This window comes from Notothenia rossii (genome assembly GCF_949606895.1).
Source record: "Notothenia rossii genome assembly, chromosome: 4".
In the NCBI taxonomy this organism is placed as follows: domain Eukaryota; kingdom Metazoa; phylum Chordata; class Actinopteri; order Perciformes; family Nototheniidae; genus Notothenia; species Notothenia rossii.
This window is the reverse complement of record NC_136902.1, coordinates 58,862,198-58,882,667: the sequence shown is the minus strand read 5'-3', so window position 1 is coordinate 58,882,667 and position 20,470 is coordinate 58,862,198. Positions and strand designations below refer to the sequence as shown.

The 20,470-nt window shown below is 39.2% G+C and overlaps 1 protein-coding gene across 1 annotated transcript; it reads right to left on the bottom strand.

Annotated features, from left to right (window-relative positions):
- Window positions 1-243: 243 nt before the first annotated feature.
- ppp5c (protein phosphatase 5, catalytic subunit) lies at window positions 244-19,756 on the bottom strand. Its single transcript, XM_079679556.1, has 13 exons — window positions 19,603-19,756; window positions 17,594-17,835; window positions 9,452-9,599; window positions 9,169-9,290; window positions 9,021-9,086; window positions 8,766-8,864; window positions 8,531-8,636; window positions 5,834-5,976; window positions 3,412-3,499; window positions 3,295-3,335; window positions 2,668-2,846; window positions 2,497-2,578; window positions 244-1,364 (listed from the first exon to the last, which is right to left on the bottom strand). Exons 1-13 carry the CDS (start codon window positions 19,697-19,699, stop codon window positions 1,302-1,304), a joined length of 1,476 nt encoding a protein of 491 aa, XP_079535682.1. The 5' UTR covers window positions 19,700-19,756; the 3' UTR covers window positions 244-1,301.
- Between the last annotated feature and the right edge of the window lie 714 nt (window positions 19,757-20,470).

Below are 20,470 nucleotides of genomic sequence, written 5' to 3'. Positions count from 1 at the left end.
AAAAGAACATTGATAAAAATAGGGATATTTAAGCCAAACGTGCAGTGCCTGGACACATTCATTTGGGAATCTGGAAGTATCGTGTGTGCTTACTCACCCACAAGCTTAAAATAAAAATGAACCTGAATGCTTGATATGTCCCCTTCAACATCATTATAGGTGCTGAAGCAAACCCCTGCCTAAAAGGAAACTGTTAGGCAATATTAAATCGCCATAAATAAAGGTCTCAACTTATTTCTAAAATCACTGGACTGGATTTTTTTATTCAATATTTTTTTCCAAACATTACACGGAATCTTTAAATGATACAGTATATATACATACACATCAGTGTACTTCTTTATCTAAAAAGTTGAGGGCCATTAGACAATGCAGCTGTGCGTTTCAAGACAGGATTGCATTTTGGACGTTTGTGTAAATCCACACATGGGTAACCAGGAGTTAAACGAGTATGGGAGACTTAGAGTGCCATCAGTGTTTGCCTTACACCGAAGCTGGTTTAGAGAGTAGACTGTGCGGGAGCTTGTGTGAGTGGCACAATGATGGTGGGGGATGAACACATGGAGAGCAGCAATATCTTCCTCAACAGGAAGCAGTGCAAATTAAATGTTACCAGCTACATGACCGAACTAACTAAATACACTACTAATGGCAGACATCACCTTTAATTGTGTACCCAGAGACAATCAAACTATTTGAACTGGGGTCAAACATCTAATCACTTTTGTATTCCTGTGAAATAAAACTTGAAGTGACACTGTAGGGTAGTTAGAGAAACACTAATAGACATGCTGCTCTTAACCCAATTAACAATCCTCTGAGCTGTGTACACAGGCCAAAAGCACAATGCTAGTTTTCAGTCACGAGACACACTCCTTGTAAAAACTAAACAATCAATTTCATTACAGATCTTTGGTACATATCAGCTTTTTGATCCCATCTGCTGAGTGTATCGAATATCTTTTTAAACCAAGCAGCTCCAAGGAGACTCATCTGAAAGGTTCTTACCAGGTGATGGAACACATGAGCGAATGAACAACCGAGGTGGAGATTTTTTCCAGTTTTAACAGATAACATGAAGGAATAGAGCCAGTTCTGGACTGGTGTGAGTGATCTCTTCCATCTGAACTACGCCACATTATTTTCTGTACACAACTAGCTGAAGTTTGTCGGTGGGGGAGAGGGATCCCGTAGGGCTAATCATGAGCATGTCCGAGCACTTTAGGGAGTGTAGAGTGGTGGCTGGGATGGTTCAGGTCAGATGGGAGGTCTTCAGTGTCACAGACAGGTTAGCACGGCCTCTACATCATCCCCATCTGCATTAGCGAGTTAGCATACGCCATGGGCTTGACGTTCGGATGAGGCTGTAAAGGAGAGCGAGACAACCATTAGATAAAGCTTCAACAAGATAAATAAGCTTTAAAATAAATCATTAATAGCCTTTTGCATAGTTAACCTACACACAGAGGTCATATATCGTTTTTTTACTATGTTTTATTAACTCAGCCAAGAACGTTTTTATTGTCCGTTTGTAAGAGAATCTGGCAAAACTACCGACTGGAATTATTTATATTTATAAAATAAAATAAAAAATGTATTCTCTTGCTGTATCGTTTATAGTAAATGTATATTAATTTAGTGTTATTCAAATTAATTTAAGTAGTTTTTTATGCTTTCATTTTGAAGCCAGCTTTGGGCAAGCGTGATCAGTTATTTATTCATTGTCATTGTACTGTAAGATATTGGATCATTGGAATAAACTGCACAAAGATGATGTTCTTGCCTGGACTTTGGATCTTTTCCCTTTGTAAGTTTCGCTAGCTAGTGCCTCAGCGGTATTTTTCTATGTTCAATTTCTGTTTTATTTCTTTATGATTTTGCCGCTAAACTGATTTTCAGAAAAACTTGGAAGGGCCAAGAACGAACCCATTGCAATTTAGAGTTCATCGAAATCACAGAGCCAATACACAATTTACACATTCTGAGCAACAAAATACAACATATCTTCTTTGTGACGTACATGTTGTTTTCACATAACGACTTCCATCACATTAACACACTAAACTGTGAATACAACTTTCCAAATTGGGGTAAAAGGACCGTCTGAGGAGCAAGTGAATGCACCATAAGCCTTGGCCGAGGTCTGAACATGTGGCAAAATATTCATAACTGAAATGGCTTTGTAATGTAATGTGTCATTACAACTGAAGTTTAGAATAGGTGAACTGCTTAGTTAGAATTAATACAAATCCAAGTTAGCTAAGTTAAAGCTAAGGTAATTGGGCCACACTGGACCAAATTAAACCAAACTCTTAGTAAATGGCACTATAATAATATGCTGAGGGCTAACCCAAGGTTCAAAATGTTTACAATGACATTCTTGGGTAAATTATTAACAAAAACAAATAATGATAAAAGATAGTAACATATGACCCATATGACAACATTTATAAACAATTTTAATAAATACAAGAGTTTAGAGTGCAGGATACTGACAACAGCAGTGAACTGGTGAAATTCTGGCTTGAGATCTGATCCCCTGAGGTGGATGTATGCTCCTTTGTTTCCCATCTGATCACTGGGGGAAGGCAGAAGAAACAGCAGTTAAAGTAAGCAGCTTTAATAACAGCTGAATCGACAGTCAAGTTAGCCGGTAGGAGTACGTACCAGTAGTTGGGTGCAGAGAACACGGTGATGCACTTCCCTGAGTGAGTGACCTCGTAGCCCTCAGTTTTGACCTCGTGACTTCGCACGATGAAGTCAAGCTTATTCTGTTCAAGGAAACGCTCCGTCACATCCGGGCCGAACTGACAGCTCACTCCTCGCTTGCTGACTGACCGGCCATTCTGCATGACGGAGAGAGAGAGAGGTGGAACATTTATGTTGATCAGACACAAACCACTGGATACTTGGAGCAAAAACACCTAATGAGGTGTTGGGTGGATGGGAACTAGTGTTAGAAGTATTCACATCCTTTAATGTAATGTGGATCATTTAAAAGTAATTCATGACAAGTAACAGTCCTGAATTTAAAACATAAATAATATTACATTTATTTCATTATGAAAAAAAGCAACCGTCGCAAACCTACATTCCTACGGAATGGAGTATCCGGATTTTGAAAGATAAGAGACATGTTAAAAAATGTACTACTACTAAACAGATTCAATTAAAAAAGCACAATAATTCCCTCTGAGATGCGGTAGATTAATAATAGAAGGCAGAATAAAAGAAAAATACTCAAGTAAACTACAAGTATGTCAAATGTACTTTCCAAATGTGTTGGAGACTGACCTGAGGCTGAGGATCCGACCAGAGGAGGTCACACATGGGACCTGTGGGGGAGAGATGTTGAGATGTTGCATAAAGATGGTTATCAGTGGCAGATGGTGGGTGGGCGTTTGTGTTTACCTGAGTCTGGGGGCTGTCTGTTCCTTTCAACCTTCCTGAGGTCTTCCAGTGTCACACCATCTTCACTGAACAGTCCACCATGCATTACCTGGGGAGGAGACTCAAATCAGGACTGGTTGTACAATATAAAATATTAAACCACTGCAAAAATAATTGACAGCAATCATCTGTAAAATATGGGTAGATCATGGCTGTGACCCACTAGTCATCATTTCGCTAGCTTAAAATGTGAATCTCCACAACTCTTTCCCCCTCAAATTCAAAGAGGCTTTAATGGCACGACTCGAAACAGTGCTGTTTAAATGAGTTTAAAACCTGGTAATAAGTTAGCATTTTTCCACTTCGGTTTCCTCATCTCAAAGTTAACCATTTTTTATCTTTTTGTTAGACGCTGTGCTTAACACTAGCTTAAGAGATTTTATTTTTGTTTTAACACAAAAAATACGTCAGTAAAACATTGGTGAAAGTTTGAACAGTATGTGTAAAAAAATAACGGCGGTTGCTATGAAGAGACTGAATGAGACTACTAAATGTCATCAAGGCTAATATTAGCCGCAAATATAGCTCAAGGGAGGTAACGTGAAGTCATGCAAACGTAATGTAGATTGTTTCTAGCAAGTTTAGCTTTTAACTTCTGGGGTTTGCAATGATGCTTACAAAGATAATCATAAAAGTGGAGCTAACATATGGAGATTCTTCAGTTTAACAAAATATAAAAGTATCAAATGTTTGTTTGCTGCAGGGCTAATTTTCTGCTATATTCTCCAATATAAAAGCCCCATTGCTTTTTTAAGGGAGCACTTGCCAAATCACATTGTACAAGGTGGAACCATCACACAGCGCTGCCTAGTCCGTCTCTGTCTCTCTTTCTTCAGTCCTGACAATTATGCTACTATTATGCATAAAGTTGGTTGGGATGCATTTTTTCTGCATATTGCAATGTTTTTCAAAACAGGCGGGTGGGTGCGACTGGTGACCAGTGAGCTGCATTGTAATAATTTAACCTGCGTTTGACAAAATCCTCTCTGAAAAATGAGACTACAGTGCATGACATTAAGGATTTTGGGAGATGGCCCTGTGGGCCATCTAAGCTAATTTACAGATGGCCCTCAGCCCAATAGAGATTGCCCTGAAAAATGCGTGCGGACGAAATGCCCCGAAGGGTTTGGGGGGCCTCCCCATAGAACATTTTGATTTTTGCAGGTCTTAGATGCTGTCTGGTGCATTCTCTAGACTGAATTATAAGATGAACCAGCACAATATTATATTGTACAATTTCAATTGTATTCTTCATTTCACTTGTTTGTGTTTGCTCGCTTGCATGCCCTGCATAGCTATAAGAAATACTTCAGTTGTTGGTGAAGACACTTTCCATCTGTTGAAGGCAAATGCCTTCCCAGATGTAAAAAAGTAGAAAACATTACATTCAGTTGTAACTGCCAAAACAAACATTATTTACACTATTATGGCCCCTGTTAAAAATGTTTGTAATGTTATCTACTGTGAGTTGGTCGAACGAATGCCTCCTCATCCGGAAGCGGACCGAGCAGACCCGAGCAGCAGTCGAGAGGAGCCGAGCGCATCCGCGAAGCATACAAAATGGCGACGTCAGCATTCCCGTTGGCCGGCAAATCTAAATCTCTTCGGTCACAATCATTTCCCTTTAGCACAATACCGCTTCAGTTGCGCCACTTATGTGACAGACAAGAAGAGTATGTGACAGACAAGAATAGTCAATTCTAAGGTCTAACACTTAATGTGGAGAAAGAGATGTCCTGTATGGATTGATTGTGCGTTGATCTGTTGGTAATGCCTCGGGGTTCCGGTGGGCATGTAAACAAATGCATAATGCTGCGCTATACTTTGTTGCCTCACCCAGTTGCATAGCGACACTTATTGATTAGGTGTCTTTTAATAAGCAGGTAGTCCTATCATTAGCTAGAACTAGCTGGATCTGACAAATATGGACATAAACGCGAGTGAAGTCTAATCTGACGGGAGAGAGAGATCAGCTGCTGCTGACGAGTCGACAGGCAGCACTGCATGATCACATGCAGCGGTGAGCGGACAAAACACACACTTCAGGTTAGAATATCACACAAGCTATTTTAATTACCTCTGAAACTACATAAACTAGTTATAGATATGTTTAGTTTTACTGTCGGGTCACTCATTACTGGATCCGCGAGCTGCTGGGATAATAGATTGCCCGATCGGGCAACCAGCAGGTGAGGCTTCATTGCCCGAGCTAAATACTAGATGGCCCCGGGCCATCGGGCAGCCCTTAATGTCGAGCCCTGCACTAGATCACCTGACTTCGGAAGCAAGTTATCAAACAGAAAGTGGACCTGGTCAACATTAACAACAACAAAATGATTGCACGGCCTTGTACCTGCATGGAGCTCACACTGCCACTGCTTACCAAGACTTTGCTGTTGATACACTGTGCCAGAGGCAGCCACTGGAACACCTCGCTGAACAGCTGGAACATCTGGGCTGTGTACTTAGCTTTGACCTCCCCTTCAAATCCATACATCTGGTTCATGTTGTCCGTCTCGTGGTTACCTGCGTGTAAAAACCCTTATTAGACAACCCTGTTCAACGCTCAATAGAAAGAATGTAATGGAACACAAAAAGAAAACAGAAATGTCTATTAAATGAATACCAGTGACATTTAACTGTATGACAAAACACCTGACTTATTATGTGACTTAGTTGAATACTTGAGTCGTATTAGTCAAATTGGACATTCTAAGGAAGCTGTGATCAAGGAACTTTGCGCTGTCACTTCCATCTGCAGATAGAAGTCCGGTCAATTTAACGCAAGCAAATAAACAACAATAGTTTTCCTTCATAAGAAAACACCTTCAAAATACTTTTAAAATGTTAAATGTTTATATCTGTGGATGGCAGAACACTTTAGATTCATAATTGCTAAACTGTCCCCAGTAAGTAAAAAGAAAAAGAAAACAAGCACAATAAAGCAGCACAAGTGAAGGAAAAAGGTTAAAGATTGCAGAAGAAGACAGGTAGGAAGTGAACACTAATATTAACAGCAGAAGAAGACATACAGGAAGTAGGCACTAAAAGGAACAGCAGCAGAAGACAGACGGGAAACAAACTCGAAAGGGAACAGCAAAAGAACACTGACAGGAAGTAGACAATAACAGGAACAGCAGAAGAAGACAGACAGGAAGTAATCACTAAAGGGAACAGCAGAAGAAGACCGACAGGAAGTAGACAATAACAGGAACAGCAGAAGAAGACAGACAGGAAGTAATCACTAAAGGGAACAGCAGAAGAAGACCGACAGGAAGTAGACAATAACAGGAACAGCAGAAGAAGACAGACAGCGGCCGTTTCTCAATGTCGAGTATACCTGCTGCAGAGCCACTATTTCAAGTATACTACATCATAAAGTGGCGCAGAATGCTGGGCATTTAACAAGCATTTAAACAGTCCTTCGGTGCCACTCGATGACGTAGTAGTATACTTGAAATAGTGGCTCTGCAGCAGGTTTACTCGACATTGAGAAACGGCCAGAAAGTAAACACTAAAGGGAACAGCAGAAGAAGACCGACAGTAAGTAAACACTAACAGGAACATGCTATGGGCTCTGGCAGTGTTTAAAGACTGGTTAATGGAAAAGTAAATGTGAAAAGACTTGAACAGTCACAAAAACCTCGCTCAGTACTGCCAACGTTTTAGGTTATGTTTCTGTCGTTGCAGTTCCAGCCGGATAATATGCAGGAAGCCGATCATAATATCAAAAGGGTGATTTAAAAACCTGTTGGGGTTCAATTCGCTATAATGAGCGGCTTCCCGATAATATCCCTTTCACGTTACATCACACATCTGCAAACACTAAACATTAGGGGTGTAACGGTACACGTACCGAAATTATTTGGTATGGGCCCTTCGGTTCTTACACATGACACGTGTGTACCAAACTAATATAACGTTAAGCGTAAAAAATTGAGAATGTGAACAACTTTTCTGAAGTAATCTCAGGTGCTGCATCGCAGCATTCAGAGTAATTTGCTCACATTGGGTTCAACGCGTCACAGAGCGAGCAAGTCATTTCATTGGACGAGAGGCATACTATGAGAGCTGGTCACAGGGATGCGTTGAAAATGGCAAACGCAGATAAAGTTGAGCTCGAAAATCCTCCAGCATTATTGAAGTCTCCGGTTTGGGAACATTTTGGTTTCGCAGTTACGTACAAGGATGACGGACAAAGACAGGTGGACCGAACCAAAGCTGTTTGTCGGCATTGTTCAACTAAAATTGGTTACGCGGCTGGCAATACATCAAACTTGCACACTCCTTTAAAAAAGGCATCACCCGAACGTGAATATCACCGGGGTACCAAAAAAAAAAAGACTGAAGTGCAAACCCAACTCCCGCTAGCATTTAAGCCTCCACCACTCGCAAAAAGTTCAGACCGAGCCAAAGCTATTACAAACGCCAAATATCCTTGTGTTGCCATGTTAGCAAAGCGCTACCTGGCTGTATCTGCTACCTCTGTCCCTAGCGAGAGGGTGTTCTCCACAGCAGGAGACATTGTTAGTGCCAGCAGATCTGCCCTTTCGGCAAGCAATGTGGACAAGTTAATTTTTTCTTTAAAAAAAAAACATGAAAATACATGACAAGCAAGTCATAATGTCAAACTGGCTGCTTAGGTACTAGTACAGTACACAGAGATTATTTCAGTTCATTGAAATGCTGCACCTTAATGTTGATTTTATTTTGTATTTATTTGAGTGAATATTCACAGTTTAATAATAATTAAAAACCCAAAACTAATAGTTTATGTTTTGTGAGTATTAGTACAGTAAAGTTAAAACACAGATTATTTCAGTTCATAGAAATGCTGCACCTTAAAATGTAGATTTTATTATATTTTGTATTTATTTGAGTGAATACATTATTCACAGTTTAATAATAAAAAAATATATATATATATATTTTATGATAATTTTTTCTGCTGTACCGAAAACGTACCAAACCGAACCGTGACCTAAAAACCGAGGTACGTACCGAACCGAAATGTTTGTGAACCGTTACACCCCTACTACACATGCATCCATAGACTCATGCACAATGTAAGTGCTCTCACCCCGAAGCAAGAAGAAGTTGTCGGGGTGGAGCAGCTTGAAGCCAAAGAGGGTAAGGATGACCTCGAGGGAGAAAGAGCCACGATCTACAAAGTCGCCGTTGAACAGCTGAGTTCTGTGGTTAAGCATTACAACACACAAGTATTGAGGATTCTACCTGTAGTTATTTTAAACACAGAATATTACAAACGAGGAGGAGGAGGACTGCAAGCACAAATGTAGATGAAAAAAGGATACATAGGGGTTGGTCTCTGAGGGTAAGCCGTTCAACTTGAAGATGTTGAGAAGATCGTAGTATTGTCCATGGGTGTCTCCACAAATTGTTATCTTCTCTGTCTGTGGCAAAGAAACATAACATTTTGAACTTTGTGACACTAACAACCAAGTCCTATTATGGGCTGATCAAGAATAGAAGTCTACTGTTGCTTTGTTGTACATAACACATTAGCAACTTTTAGTTCCTTCCCTTATGGTTATCTGCAGAGTCCTCACCTCTTTTAACGTGATTTCGACAAGACTTGGTAGTTTTGATAGAAGATCTTTAACTTGCACCAAAATCTGAAAAAGTATGAAAAGGTTTAATAATTACAAGAACAAGTTGACATCAGTTAGTATGTTTCATATAAGCGAACATGTTTACCTGATAAGCACACTTTCTGTGCAGCTTCTTCTGGTCTTTGAACCAATCCATCATGTCCTTCATGAACGTCTCTGTGACCTTCCCATCCTCAAGTTTGGGGCCGTCATAGTCATCCTCAATGGCTGCAATATAAGATTGTCTTCATGTCAGAGGAAAGTATATAGATGTGCAGTAAAGAATCAAATGTTTTACACAATCTTAATTTGCTTTTGTTAACAGCACCAATTGGATTGAGGCACATTTCTATTACAGATGAATACTATTAAACATTTGTACAACTCACTCATGCTTTCGATGTCCAGAGAGTCCACAACAGATTTTTTTATCTCATCGCTGGCAATGGCTCTCTCAAAAGCCTTCTGTTTTACAATCTTGTTACATTCCTGATACTTCATTTTCGCATCCTTGTCATTTGGTCGAACTTTCACTACCTATGGTACAAACAGAGAAATTAAATAAATGAACCACACTGGTTAATCATCAACTGGCAGATAGGGGAAAATTGACTCAGGGGCACTGCAAAGACCTGCATGTAAACAGTAATACAAGTCTATTTCAGTTTTAATGCCTCAGTATTTTTTTATATATATAATAAAAACAATTCCCAGGTCGGTCACTCTAATATCCTGTACATCTATAAAATACAAATAAATCTAGCTCCAACCTCTCATAAGGATTAACTCTTGTTTTGTGGGTGTGGAAAAAATTGCTCTCACTATGGAGATCTTTGTTGCCGTAGCCGGTAGGGGTGTAACGGTATACGTACCGAAATTATTCGGTATGGGCCCTTCGGTTCGTACACATGACACGTGCGTACCAAACTAATATAACGTTAAGCGTAAACAATTGAGAACGTGAACAACTTTTTGGAAGTAATCTCAGGTGCTGCGTCGCAGCATTCAGAGTAATTTGCTCACATTGGGTTCAACGCGTCACAGAGCGAGCAAGTCATTTCATTGGACGAGAGGCATACTATGAGCGCTTGTCAGAGGGATGTGTTCACATGTAGTCAGTAATTTGAGGAACTGTCGAAATGGCGAACGCAGATAAAGTTGAGCTCGAAAATCCTCCAGGATCATTGAAGTCTCCGGTTTGGGAACATTTTGGTTTCGCAGTTACGTACAAGGATGACGGACAAAGACAGGTGGACCGAACCAAAGCTGTTTGTCGGCATTGTTCAACTAACATTGGTTACGCGGCTGGCAATACATCAAACTTGCAAACTCATTTGAAAAGGCATCACCCGAACGTGAATATCACCGGTACCAAAAGAAAAAAGACTGAAGTGCAAACCCAACTCCCACTAGTATTTAAGCCTCGACCACTCGCAAAAAGTTCAGACCGAGCCAAAGCTATTACAAACGCCAAATATCCTTGTGTTGCCATGTTAGCAAAGCGCTACCTGGTTTTATCTGCTACCTCTGTCCCTAGCGAGAGGGTGTTCTCCACAGCAGGAGACATTGTTAGTAGGGATGCACCGAATATTCGGCCGCCGAAAATTATCGGCAGAAAATGGTTAAAAAGGCCCTTTCGGCCGAAAAATTATCACCGAATGTCAGGGAACAGGGTTACGTTGGTAAGCTACGTTGGTAAGCTAACGCGGCAACAAGCACGGCGCGCGACCATGCTCGCGGCTGGCTCACAGCCAACATGTCTGGCGCTTGGAGATATTTAAAAATATCAGAGAAAGAGGCGCGGATTGCAATTTGTAAAACGTGTTTAGCTGACATTTCTCGAGGGGGTGTAACTGCAAAGACTTTCACCACTTCGCGATTACTCCACCACTTGAAATCAAAACACCCGGACAAATATGCGGAGTAAGATCAAATCACAAGCACTGACAGCGAGAGACTGTTCAGCGCTGCCTCTCATGTGCTTGATGAGAAGAGGAACAGACTTATGGCTGATAAAGCAGAGAAGCTACTGTTCATTAAAAATAACCTCCCACTTTTCCTTAATAAGTAGACAAGGCTGGCTTATCATAAGCTTATCTAGTTCTACATGTCTACTCTATACCCACTTTCCTGAACAATTTTCATTGTGAGTTATAATTCACCATCTCAGGTTATCATTAGGGGGAAATGACAGCAGCAGTGTTCAATATATTGTACTTTCGTTATCTAAATGATACAATGTTGTTTACATTGCTCATGAGGACAGACCACCTTATTTGCAAATTCTTGAAATTGTAATTTAATTTGTAATTGATTGTGGATTTTGTATCCAGTTTTCACTTTATGTATCTTTACACAATGTTTACTACTTTGCTTATGAGGACAGACAGCCTTATTTACAGATCCTTGAAATTCAATTGTAATTTCATTTGTAAATAGTTACATTCATGTGGATTTATCCAGTTTGCACATTTGTATGCATGCACTTATAGGTGCATTTGTTGTTGTTGAAGGTCTGGCTGTTACTATTTTGTTGTAGGCCCACTGGCCTAGATGTTTATGTAGTTTTAAAGCACCTTGGCTTTGTTCTGAATGCACTTTGTTGTAGTTATCCTACAGAGAAAAGAAAATGCACTTGACTTGGAATTAATGTACTGTATGCATTCAAAAGTGCTGAATAAATGTTTTATGGACTCATAATAGTGATTATTATTTAAGTTAAGTTTTGCCATAATCATTTATTTTTCCATAATCAGGTAGCTGAACAACATTGGTAAAAAATGTATAAATTATATATATTATATATAAATATAAATATATATATTTATATAATAATATAATATAATATATATATATGTAAATTATACATATATATATATACATATATACATATATATATATACATATATATATATATACATATATATATATATATATACATATATATACATATACATATATATACATATACATATATATACATATACATATATATACATATATATATATATATATACATATATATACATATATATATATACATATATATATATACATATATATATATATACATATATATATATACATATATATATATACATATATACATATATATATATACATATATATATATATACATATATATATATATACATATATATATATACATATATATATATATACATATATATATATACATATATATATATATACATATATATATACATATATATACATATATATATATATATATACATATACATATATATATACATATATATATATATACATATATATATATACATATATATATATATATACATATATATATATACATATATATATATACATATATATATACATATATATATATATACATATATATATATATATATATATGTATATATATATATATGTATATATATGTATATATATATATATATATATGTATATATATATATGTATATATACATATATATATATATATATATATATATATATATATATATATATTTCTATTAATCATTTTCGGCCTTTCGGCATTCGGCCAACCGTTTCCTATTTTCGGTATCGGTTTCGGCCAAGAATTTCCCATTCGGTGCACCCCTACCCATAATAGTGATTATTATTTAAGTTAAGTTTTGCCATAATCATGTCTTTTTCCATAATCAGGTAGCTGAACAACATTGGTAAAAAATGCCTACCTATTGCAGATTCAGTCTTCCCAGCCTGGTGCAGGTCTACCATTTTGTTTCTGGTATCCTTTGACAGCTCTTTGGTCTTGGCCATAGTGGAGTTTGGAGTGTGACTGTTTGAGGTTGTGGACAGGTGTCTTTTATACTGATAACGAGTTCAAACAGGTGCCATTAATACAGTTAACAAGTGGAGGACAGAGGAGGCTCTTAAAGAAGAAGTTACAGGTCTGTGTGAGCCAGAAATCTTGTTTGTAGGTGACCAAATACTTATTTTACCGAGGAATTGACCAATTAATTCATTACAAATCCTACAATGTGATTTCCTGGATTCTTTCCCCCCATTCTGTCTCTCATAGTTGAAGTGTACCTAGGATGAAAATTACAGGCCTCTCATCTTTTTAAGTGCAAAATTGGTGGCTGACTAAATACTTTTTTGCCCCACTGTATTTTGTATTTATTTGAGTGAATACATTATTCACATTTTAATAATAATTAAAGTGGACCTATCATGCTATATTTGAACAATATATTGTAGGGTCATACCTATATAAAGTATATAAATATAGTATTTTTTTCAAATTACCAAAACGATCCTGCATTTTAGCCATGCCTCATTTCGCTCTTTCCAGCACTGTTTTTGCAGGGGGCTGATTCTGGGAGCTGTAGCTGACCACGCCCCCCTGCAGGAGAGGGGAGCGTGCTTTGAGATCAGCTGCTGGGCTGCAGCGGGGAGAAGAGGGGGAGAAAAATAGATCTCTGTCCTCCTTGTTTTATTCTTATAGAAGTAAGAAGAGAAGTAACGCAGCGGTCTAGACATAGACATCAAACGGCGACACATATTCAGTTGCCAGTTACTTTCGCATTAGGGCAGGGATATCTAGATACTTTCCAATGTTTGACATAATGAATTGTGCTACTTTTAAAGCAAGCAACGATGTTTTCAAATCTGCTACGTTAGTTCAAACAGTAACAAAGGACTATTTTCTTAGCGGATGCATGTCAATTTAAATCAATACGTACAACTATTTTTTAAATCAATAAAATTATTTTCTAAATCCATAAAAGCATTTCCATTAATATTGGGAGTCATGTCGTTACTTTGTTGAGAATGTGGCCATTTAATAAGCGGGATAATGTGAACATTGCACATTGCATAATGTGCCTTCATGCCGTACTAGATCCCTCCGCTCCGCGTTGGGCTCCTGATCAGCCTGTCAGTCAGTGTTTCCGCCAGACCAGGGCTGAGAGGGCATCCACCCCGAGAGCGGGGGGGGGGGGGGGGGGGGGGGGAGGGGGGGGGGGGAGGGGGGGGGGGGGTTGTTTTGAATTTTGACTTGAGCCGTCCCTTATGTGTTTTTACATTAGTGAGCCGGATCATTTGGCTCGGCTCTCTTAAAGCGCCGGCTGTTTCGGCTCCCAAACGGCTCTTCATGTTACCTCAGTTTCGCTGCTGCGAGGCTCCGGTGCTCGCAGCTCATGCGCGTGCTCCACTAAAAACCCCCCCGCTCATCGCGTCCAAATCGTGCACGTTCCGTGTTGTCCTGTAGCAGGCACCTTCGATGTCGGGGAAACAATCTTCAATACTCCGAAAATAATCCCACCAGACTCCTTTGCCCCTCCAACAGCGGGATGTCCTTGTCCTTTTTCCTTTTCTTCATTTCAAGCGATAAAAACTCTCGATCTTCTCTCGAATTATTAATATTTTTGGACGCCCTCGGCTCGCGTTCAGGGCGTCCAGAGCTGAATAAGGGCGTCAAATGACGGCAAGACGGCCCCCTGGCGGAAACGCTGCTGTCAGTGTTCTTTTCCCCATAATGACCGCGTCGTTGCACATTATCCCTTACATATGATTATAAAGAGTCATTATTCATTTGTTTTAAAGCAGGAGGCGCAAACGCTTGCCTCGGGGAGGGAGAAAAAGAGCCACAGCGGAGAATAAAAAGAAGGGCAACCATGGCAACCATGCAAGGGAAGTCTTCTTCGCTGCTTTTGTGGCAGACTACAGCGCCACTTACAGGCCTGGCATATGTACTACAGCGTCTCCAGCGCTGTCGAGCGGCAATGGCCGGCCGTGGCCCAACCTCTCATTCCCCTGATAGGTGGAGAATTGACCAATAGCCGTAGCGCCCAGAGTTCCCGTAAGCCGGTAATTACCGGACTACGACTGGTAAAATATCCTGAAGACCGGCAAATCTAGATCTCTCCGGTCAAAGTGTCAGTTCAAAAATAATTTCCATTTAGCGCAATACCACATCAGTTGCGCAACTTGCGCCACTTATGTGACAAACAAAAGAGTATGTGACAGACAAGAATAGTCAATTCTAATGTCTAACATTTAATGTGGAGAAAGAGATTTCTTGTATGGGTTGATTGTGCGTTGATCTGTTGGTAATGCCTCGGGGTTCCGGTGGGCATGTAAACAAATGCTGCGCTATACTTTGCGGCCTCACCCGGTTGCATAGCGACCCTTATTGTTTAGGTGTCTTTTAATAAGCAGGTAGTCCTATCATTAGCTAGAACTAGCTGCATCAGATCGATATGGACATAAACGCGAGTGAAGTCTAATCTGACGGGAGAGAGAGGTCAGCTGCTGCTGACGAGTCGACACGCAGCTCTGCATGATCACATGCAGCGGTGAGCGGAACAAAACACACTTCAGGTTAGAATATCACACGTAGCTATTTTAATTACCTCTCAAACTACCTAAACTAGTTATAGATTAGGGTTGCTAGAAACTGACCATGATCAAAATCGATTATTCGGCAGCCCTGGCGCATAATAATCGATTATTCGACCGACCGACCCCCCCCCCCCCTCCCGGGAGAGAAAAAAAAAAAATCTGACAAAAGGAATTCCGTTGTTTGTTTCATTTAACTTCCTTTGGACTTGGAAGTAGTTCCACGAGGAGGAACTCTTTTTACCCTCGGCTTTGTTCATCTTTAGCCGCACGTGTGAGGGAGAGGGGGGGCGGGGAGGGGTCGGTGTGTAGCGTGCTGCAGCAGCAGTCTGCTCTGCAAGCAGGCTTCCTCCAAGTTTACAGTAAAACAAACTGGTGGTGTGACCAATGGCCATTTACAATTATGAATACTATTACTATTATTAGCATTAGTCTATATTTTGGTTGAAACTAAGCCAGAAAACAAAACAAAAACATAAATAATAATAACAAATATATACCGTAATTTTCGGACTATAAGGCGCACCTGAATATAAGCCGCAGCAGCTAAATTGAATGATGTGTACATATATAAGCCGCACTGGACTATAAGCCGCAAGTGTTTTAAGGTTTAATTACCATATGTAAGGGTTCGTGCACAGAGGGGATTGTCGGGAAAGAGATGGCTGTTTGAGGAAGCTCCCATTTATTAACATTTCAACAAACAAGTTGCATATTTGCATAACGTAATCAAGTGTTACCATTTAGTGCATTAGTAGCTACAGAACATGTACTGTGCTGTGTAAACTGTATCACATAGCGTTTCAGACACACAAACTTTTCAACCTTCAAACTTAAACGGTGCGCTCCCAGCGCACGTTTAACACCTTTGCACAAACTGTCTCACTCTCGTAATGTCTGTCTGTCTTGCTCTCGTTCCGTCTCTCGTACCACTTTTACTTTTGCGCGCTACCTGTCTCACTCTTTTACAGCCTCCAGCTTTTCCTGCTGGAGCCCACCGCTTAAAGGTGGGGGGCGCGGACCGGCCATAGAGCCTATAGAGTTAAAGGTGGTGGACTGTAACCTGTAAAATCCATAGATTTAGGAGGTCCCCTAGTGGCCGTTAGCTGTAAAAATCCATAGATTAGCCGCACCGTTATATAAGCCGCAGGGTAGAAAAATTGAAAAAAAGGCACGGCTTATAGTCCGAAAATTACGGTAAATAAAATCCATTTTTAAAAATAATATTTTATTATGGAGACTGTAACGAATATTCGAATAATCACTGGCATTCCTATTATAGATATGTTTAGTTTTACTGTCGGGTCACTCATTAGTGATCCGCGAGCTGCATGATACTGACGGGCTGTCAGGAGAGGGAGAGAGCGCTCCGTTTGTTATTCCCGTGTTATTGTAAGTTACTGTTCACTTTTGAATAATGTAGTTAATCTACTATAATTAGTTTGTTTAATATCGAATCATATCAATTTGTTTTAAAGCACAATAAATAACAAAGAAGACCTTTGAACGGCACTTTTCTCATTTAGTTCGGAAGATTTAAACTTTAACGGACATGTTGACCGGCGAAAAAATATTCTAACGGGAACTCTGGTAGCGCCACCGTCCTGAAGTCAGGACAGTGTTCAAATCTGGATCAGTCTGTATCAGATCCGTTGCAGCCCCTTTTTTTAGAGATTTGGGTATGGAGGAAAATAGAGAGGGTTGTGTTTTCTTACATTTGGTGAGTTCCCTGGAACACCGGGGACACGTATTCATGTACAAAAGACGTACAAAAGTGCATTTTGCATGATAGGTCCCCTTTAAATAACCCTAAAAAATATTTTATGTTTTGTGATCATTTTTTTTGCTGTACCGAAAACGTACGGAACCGTGACCTAAAAACCGAGGTACGTACGGAACCGAAATGTTTGTGAACCGTTACACCCCTAGTAGCCGGGTATATTTATATTGCTTATTATGAGAACCGCACATAACACAATGGACAAAGAATGATCTATGCCTTGGAATGATTGCCATCAAACTCAAAACATTTGGCATTATGACTGAATTAAATTCATGTTGACAGATTAACAGGCAGGCAAACATCCAATCATACCCAGTTAAGACATGGCAGTTCAATGTGTACAGATACTAAAAGTGAAGCATGATATATTTCTTACCGTCTCATAGTCCTTAAGTGCAGCCTTGAACTTTCCCAGTGCCATGTTGGAAGTGGCGCGGCGGTAATACCCCTTGATGTAGTTTTTGTCTATCTCCAGGGCCTTAGTGGCATCAGCCAGGGCGTACCCGTAGCACTCTGTGCGCAGGTATGCCAGGCTGCGGTTGCTGTAGTAGACGGCATTGGTTGGATTGACCTCCAAAGCCTCCGAGTAGTACTTGATTGCATTTTCATAGTCTTTTTCTGAAAAACAAATGTGAAAATAAATATTCACTGTGTGGTTTTTTCAATATGTCAATATGAAATATGTCAGAAAGATCTGCACAGCCTATTTTGTGCACTTTGGGAAAAAGATATCACAGAAATCACAGTATGCCTACGACGAAGAGGCAGTGGTGGTACCAATCTATGCAAACATTACAAGGCTACAAATGCTAAGTAGCCAATCACAGCCATGATGACACATTATTTTTTCATTCCTACTGTTTGGCAAATGTAATCGCAAAATATAGCATTTTGTACTGTCGACAGTCAGAATGCAGAATGTGATTTTTCTGAGCGAAGAAAGGTTTGACTCATGGATGATGTTATTACTAACCACTTTAGTGTACTTAATGGCATACATTGATTTTTGAATGTGTAAGTCAGTTAAACATTAAACACTAGATAATGAACAGATAATATTCTTGTTTTTATCAGCAGACAACACACTACAATCAGGTTTTGTAGTAAACTCAATATCATTATTTGTTTTGCTACGTTTTCTTTCTGTGTCTTTGTATGCACCATATATAGCAAAGCAAATTCCTCTTATGTGATAAATAACAATAAAACTTAATAAAACTGATTCCGATTAAACTGCCATCATTCTTTGTAGTTTGACATGACAATCTTTCTGACATGAAGAATAAATACCTTTGATATCGGGAAAGGTGATAGCAAATGTACACTTCTGTTGCCCCTTGACTAGGAGTCACAATGAATCTTCCCTTTCTCTGCTCTGACTCATAAGTGTACCTTGTAATGCCTGGCCTTTAGAAACTACAACAGGAAGTATGTCGAGAGAAATGATCTATACCCTAACCATATCATGTATCATTACAACATAACATTCTGCATATTGAGTGTTTAAACCGGATATTTTGATGCATATACATTGTACTTAATTTTTTCTAGTTAAAAGGTTTTGTATTGCTCTTTTGTCCTCATGCTTGCATGGTTATTCAAACATAATGGTTTTTTTTATTGTTGTATTTTTCTTATGTTTGTTGTAAAGCAATTTGTAACACTAGCGCTATAGATAGACACGTTATTATCTTTGGCGTATTGTTATATCAACTGACTGGAGATTTACTTGTAACAGAGTAGATTTATTGCTAATTTGACGTAGTAAAGTATTTCAGTTATTACTGTAAAACTGATCATTTAACAAATTCTTAAAACAAAACGGAGGAACAAAATGTACCACATTTTAAAATACAGCCTAATAAGAAGTGGACACACTTAATGTCAGTAATATTTGAACGCTACTATAATGCGCATGCTTTAACCGAAGCTCAGGTACGCTCACACGCGCCCGTTTGCTAACTTCTAGAATATTCTAGTAAACGTATCTGAATCTCACTTTAAACTACATAGGACACTGATAGAAAAAAAAACACAAGAGTGAATACAACATGCCAGAATCCTATATAAAGTGCTAAATCCTAGCATGTTAGCATTGCACTTCACACGAAACACGTGACGGCATGGGTTTACATCGATGCTGCTGTACTGGCTGCTAGCTAGCGTTAGCAACTAACTCCAATTCAGTGCAGCCTAATACAATGAATGGGGTTTACAGCTAGCATGCTTTTAGAGCATTTTTAGCTTAGCTCATCATAAGCAACCGGCAACTGTTCGGGGACCCTGTTTTCACACCTTTATGTCGCTACTGTAATCAACAGTAACACATGTGTCTATTAAACCCAACTGATATAATCCATTGACTTGACAGGCGTGTTGTATTACCTTTAAAGTACTTATTCGCCTTCTCCTTCAGCAGCTCTGCATCATTACCTCCCTCCGCCATCTTCTTCTCACTGCCGTAATCCGATCCGTACGCCATTGACTGCACGGTCGTAAAGGTCGCAAAGTGTTTCTTCTTTTTTTGGCTCAAAATAATAAGGTTAACTGTAAATGATAGAAAACCATTATGCTGCAGAAATATTAAATATATCGAAATTTGATGCTTCATTTATCATTTTAGTCGTAAGAAATATGTATGAAAACACTATGGGTTACACAATAAATCGTATCCTACACGATCCTACAGTATAAAATAAATAATGCACAGTGCTATTACAAGTAATGTAAATTATGAATTGATTATATATTATATATAATTGTCAGTGTCAGTGTTATACATTTTATTGAAATGTATATGCCGAATGCAAAACAATACTACATTTCAGTTTGGACTTCGAGTCGTGGCTGAACCTGTCACTGTGGTCCTGCCTGACTCTCATCATACTACTTCCCTGATGGCTCCCACAGGATTGTTGAGATCCTCGTGGATTCATCTTCTTATTATAGACACATGTATTTCCAAACATTTGGTCTACCTACGCTGTAAAATGTATTATATTTTCAATGTACACACGGCATCTATTGCACGTCTGTCCGCCCTGGGAGAGGGATCCCTCCTCTGTTGCTCTCCCTGAGGTTTCTCCCATGTTCCCCTTTAAACTGTGGGTTTTCTCCGGAAGTGTTTCCTTGTACAATGTGAGGGTCTAAGGACAGAGGGTGTCGTATTGTCATACTGATATTCTGTACAAACTGTGAAGTCCACTGAGACAAATGTAACATTTGTGATATTAGCTATTAAAATAAACATCGA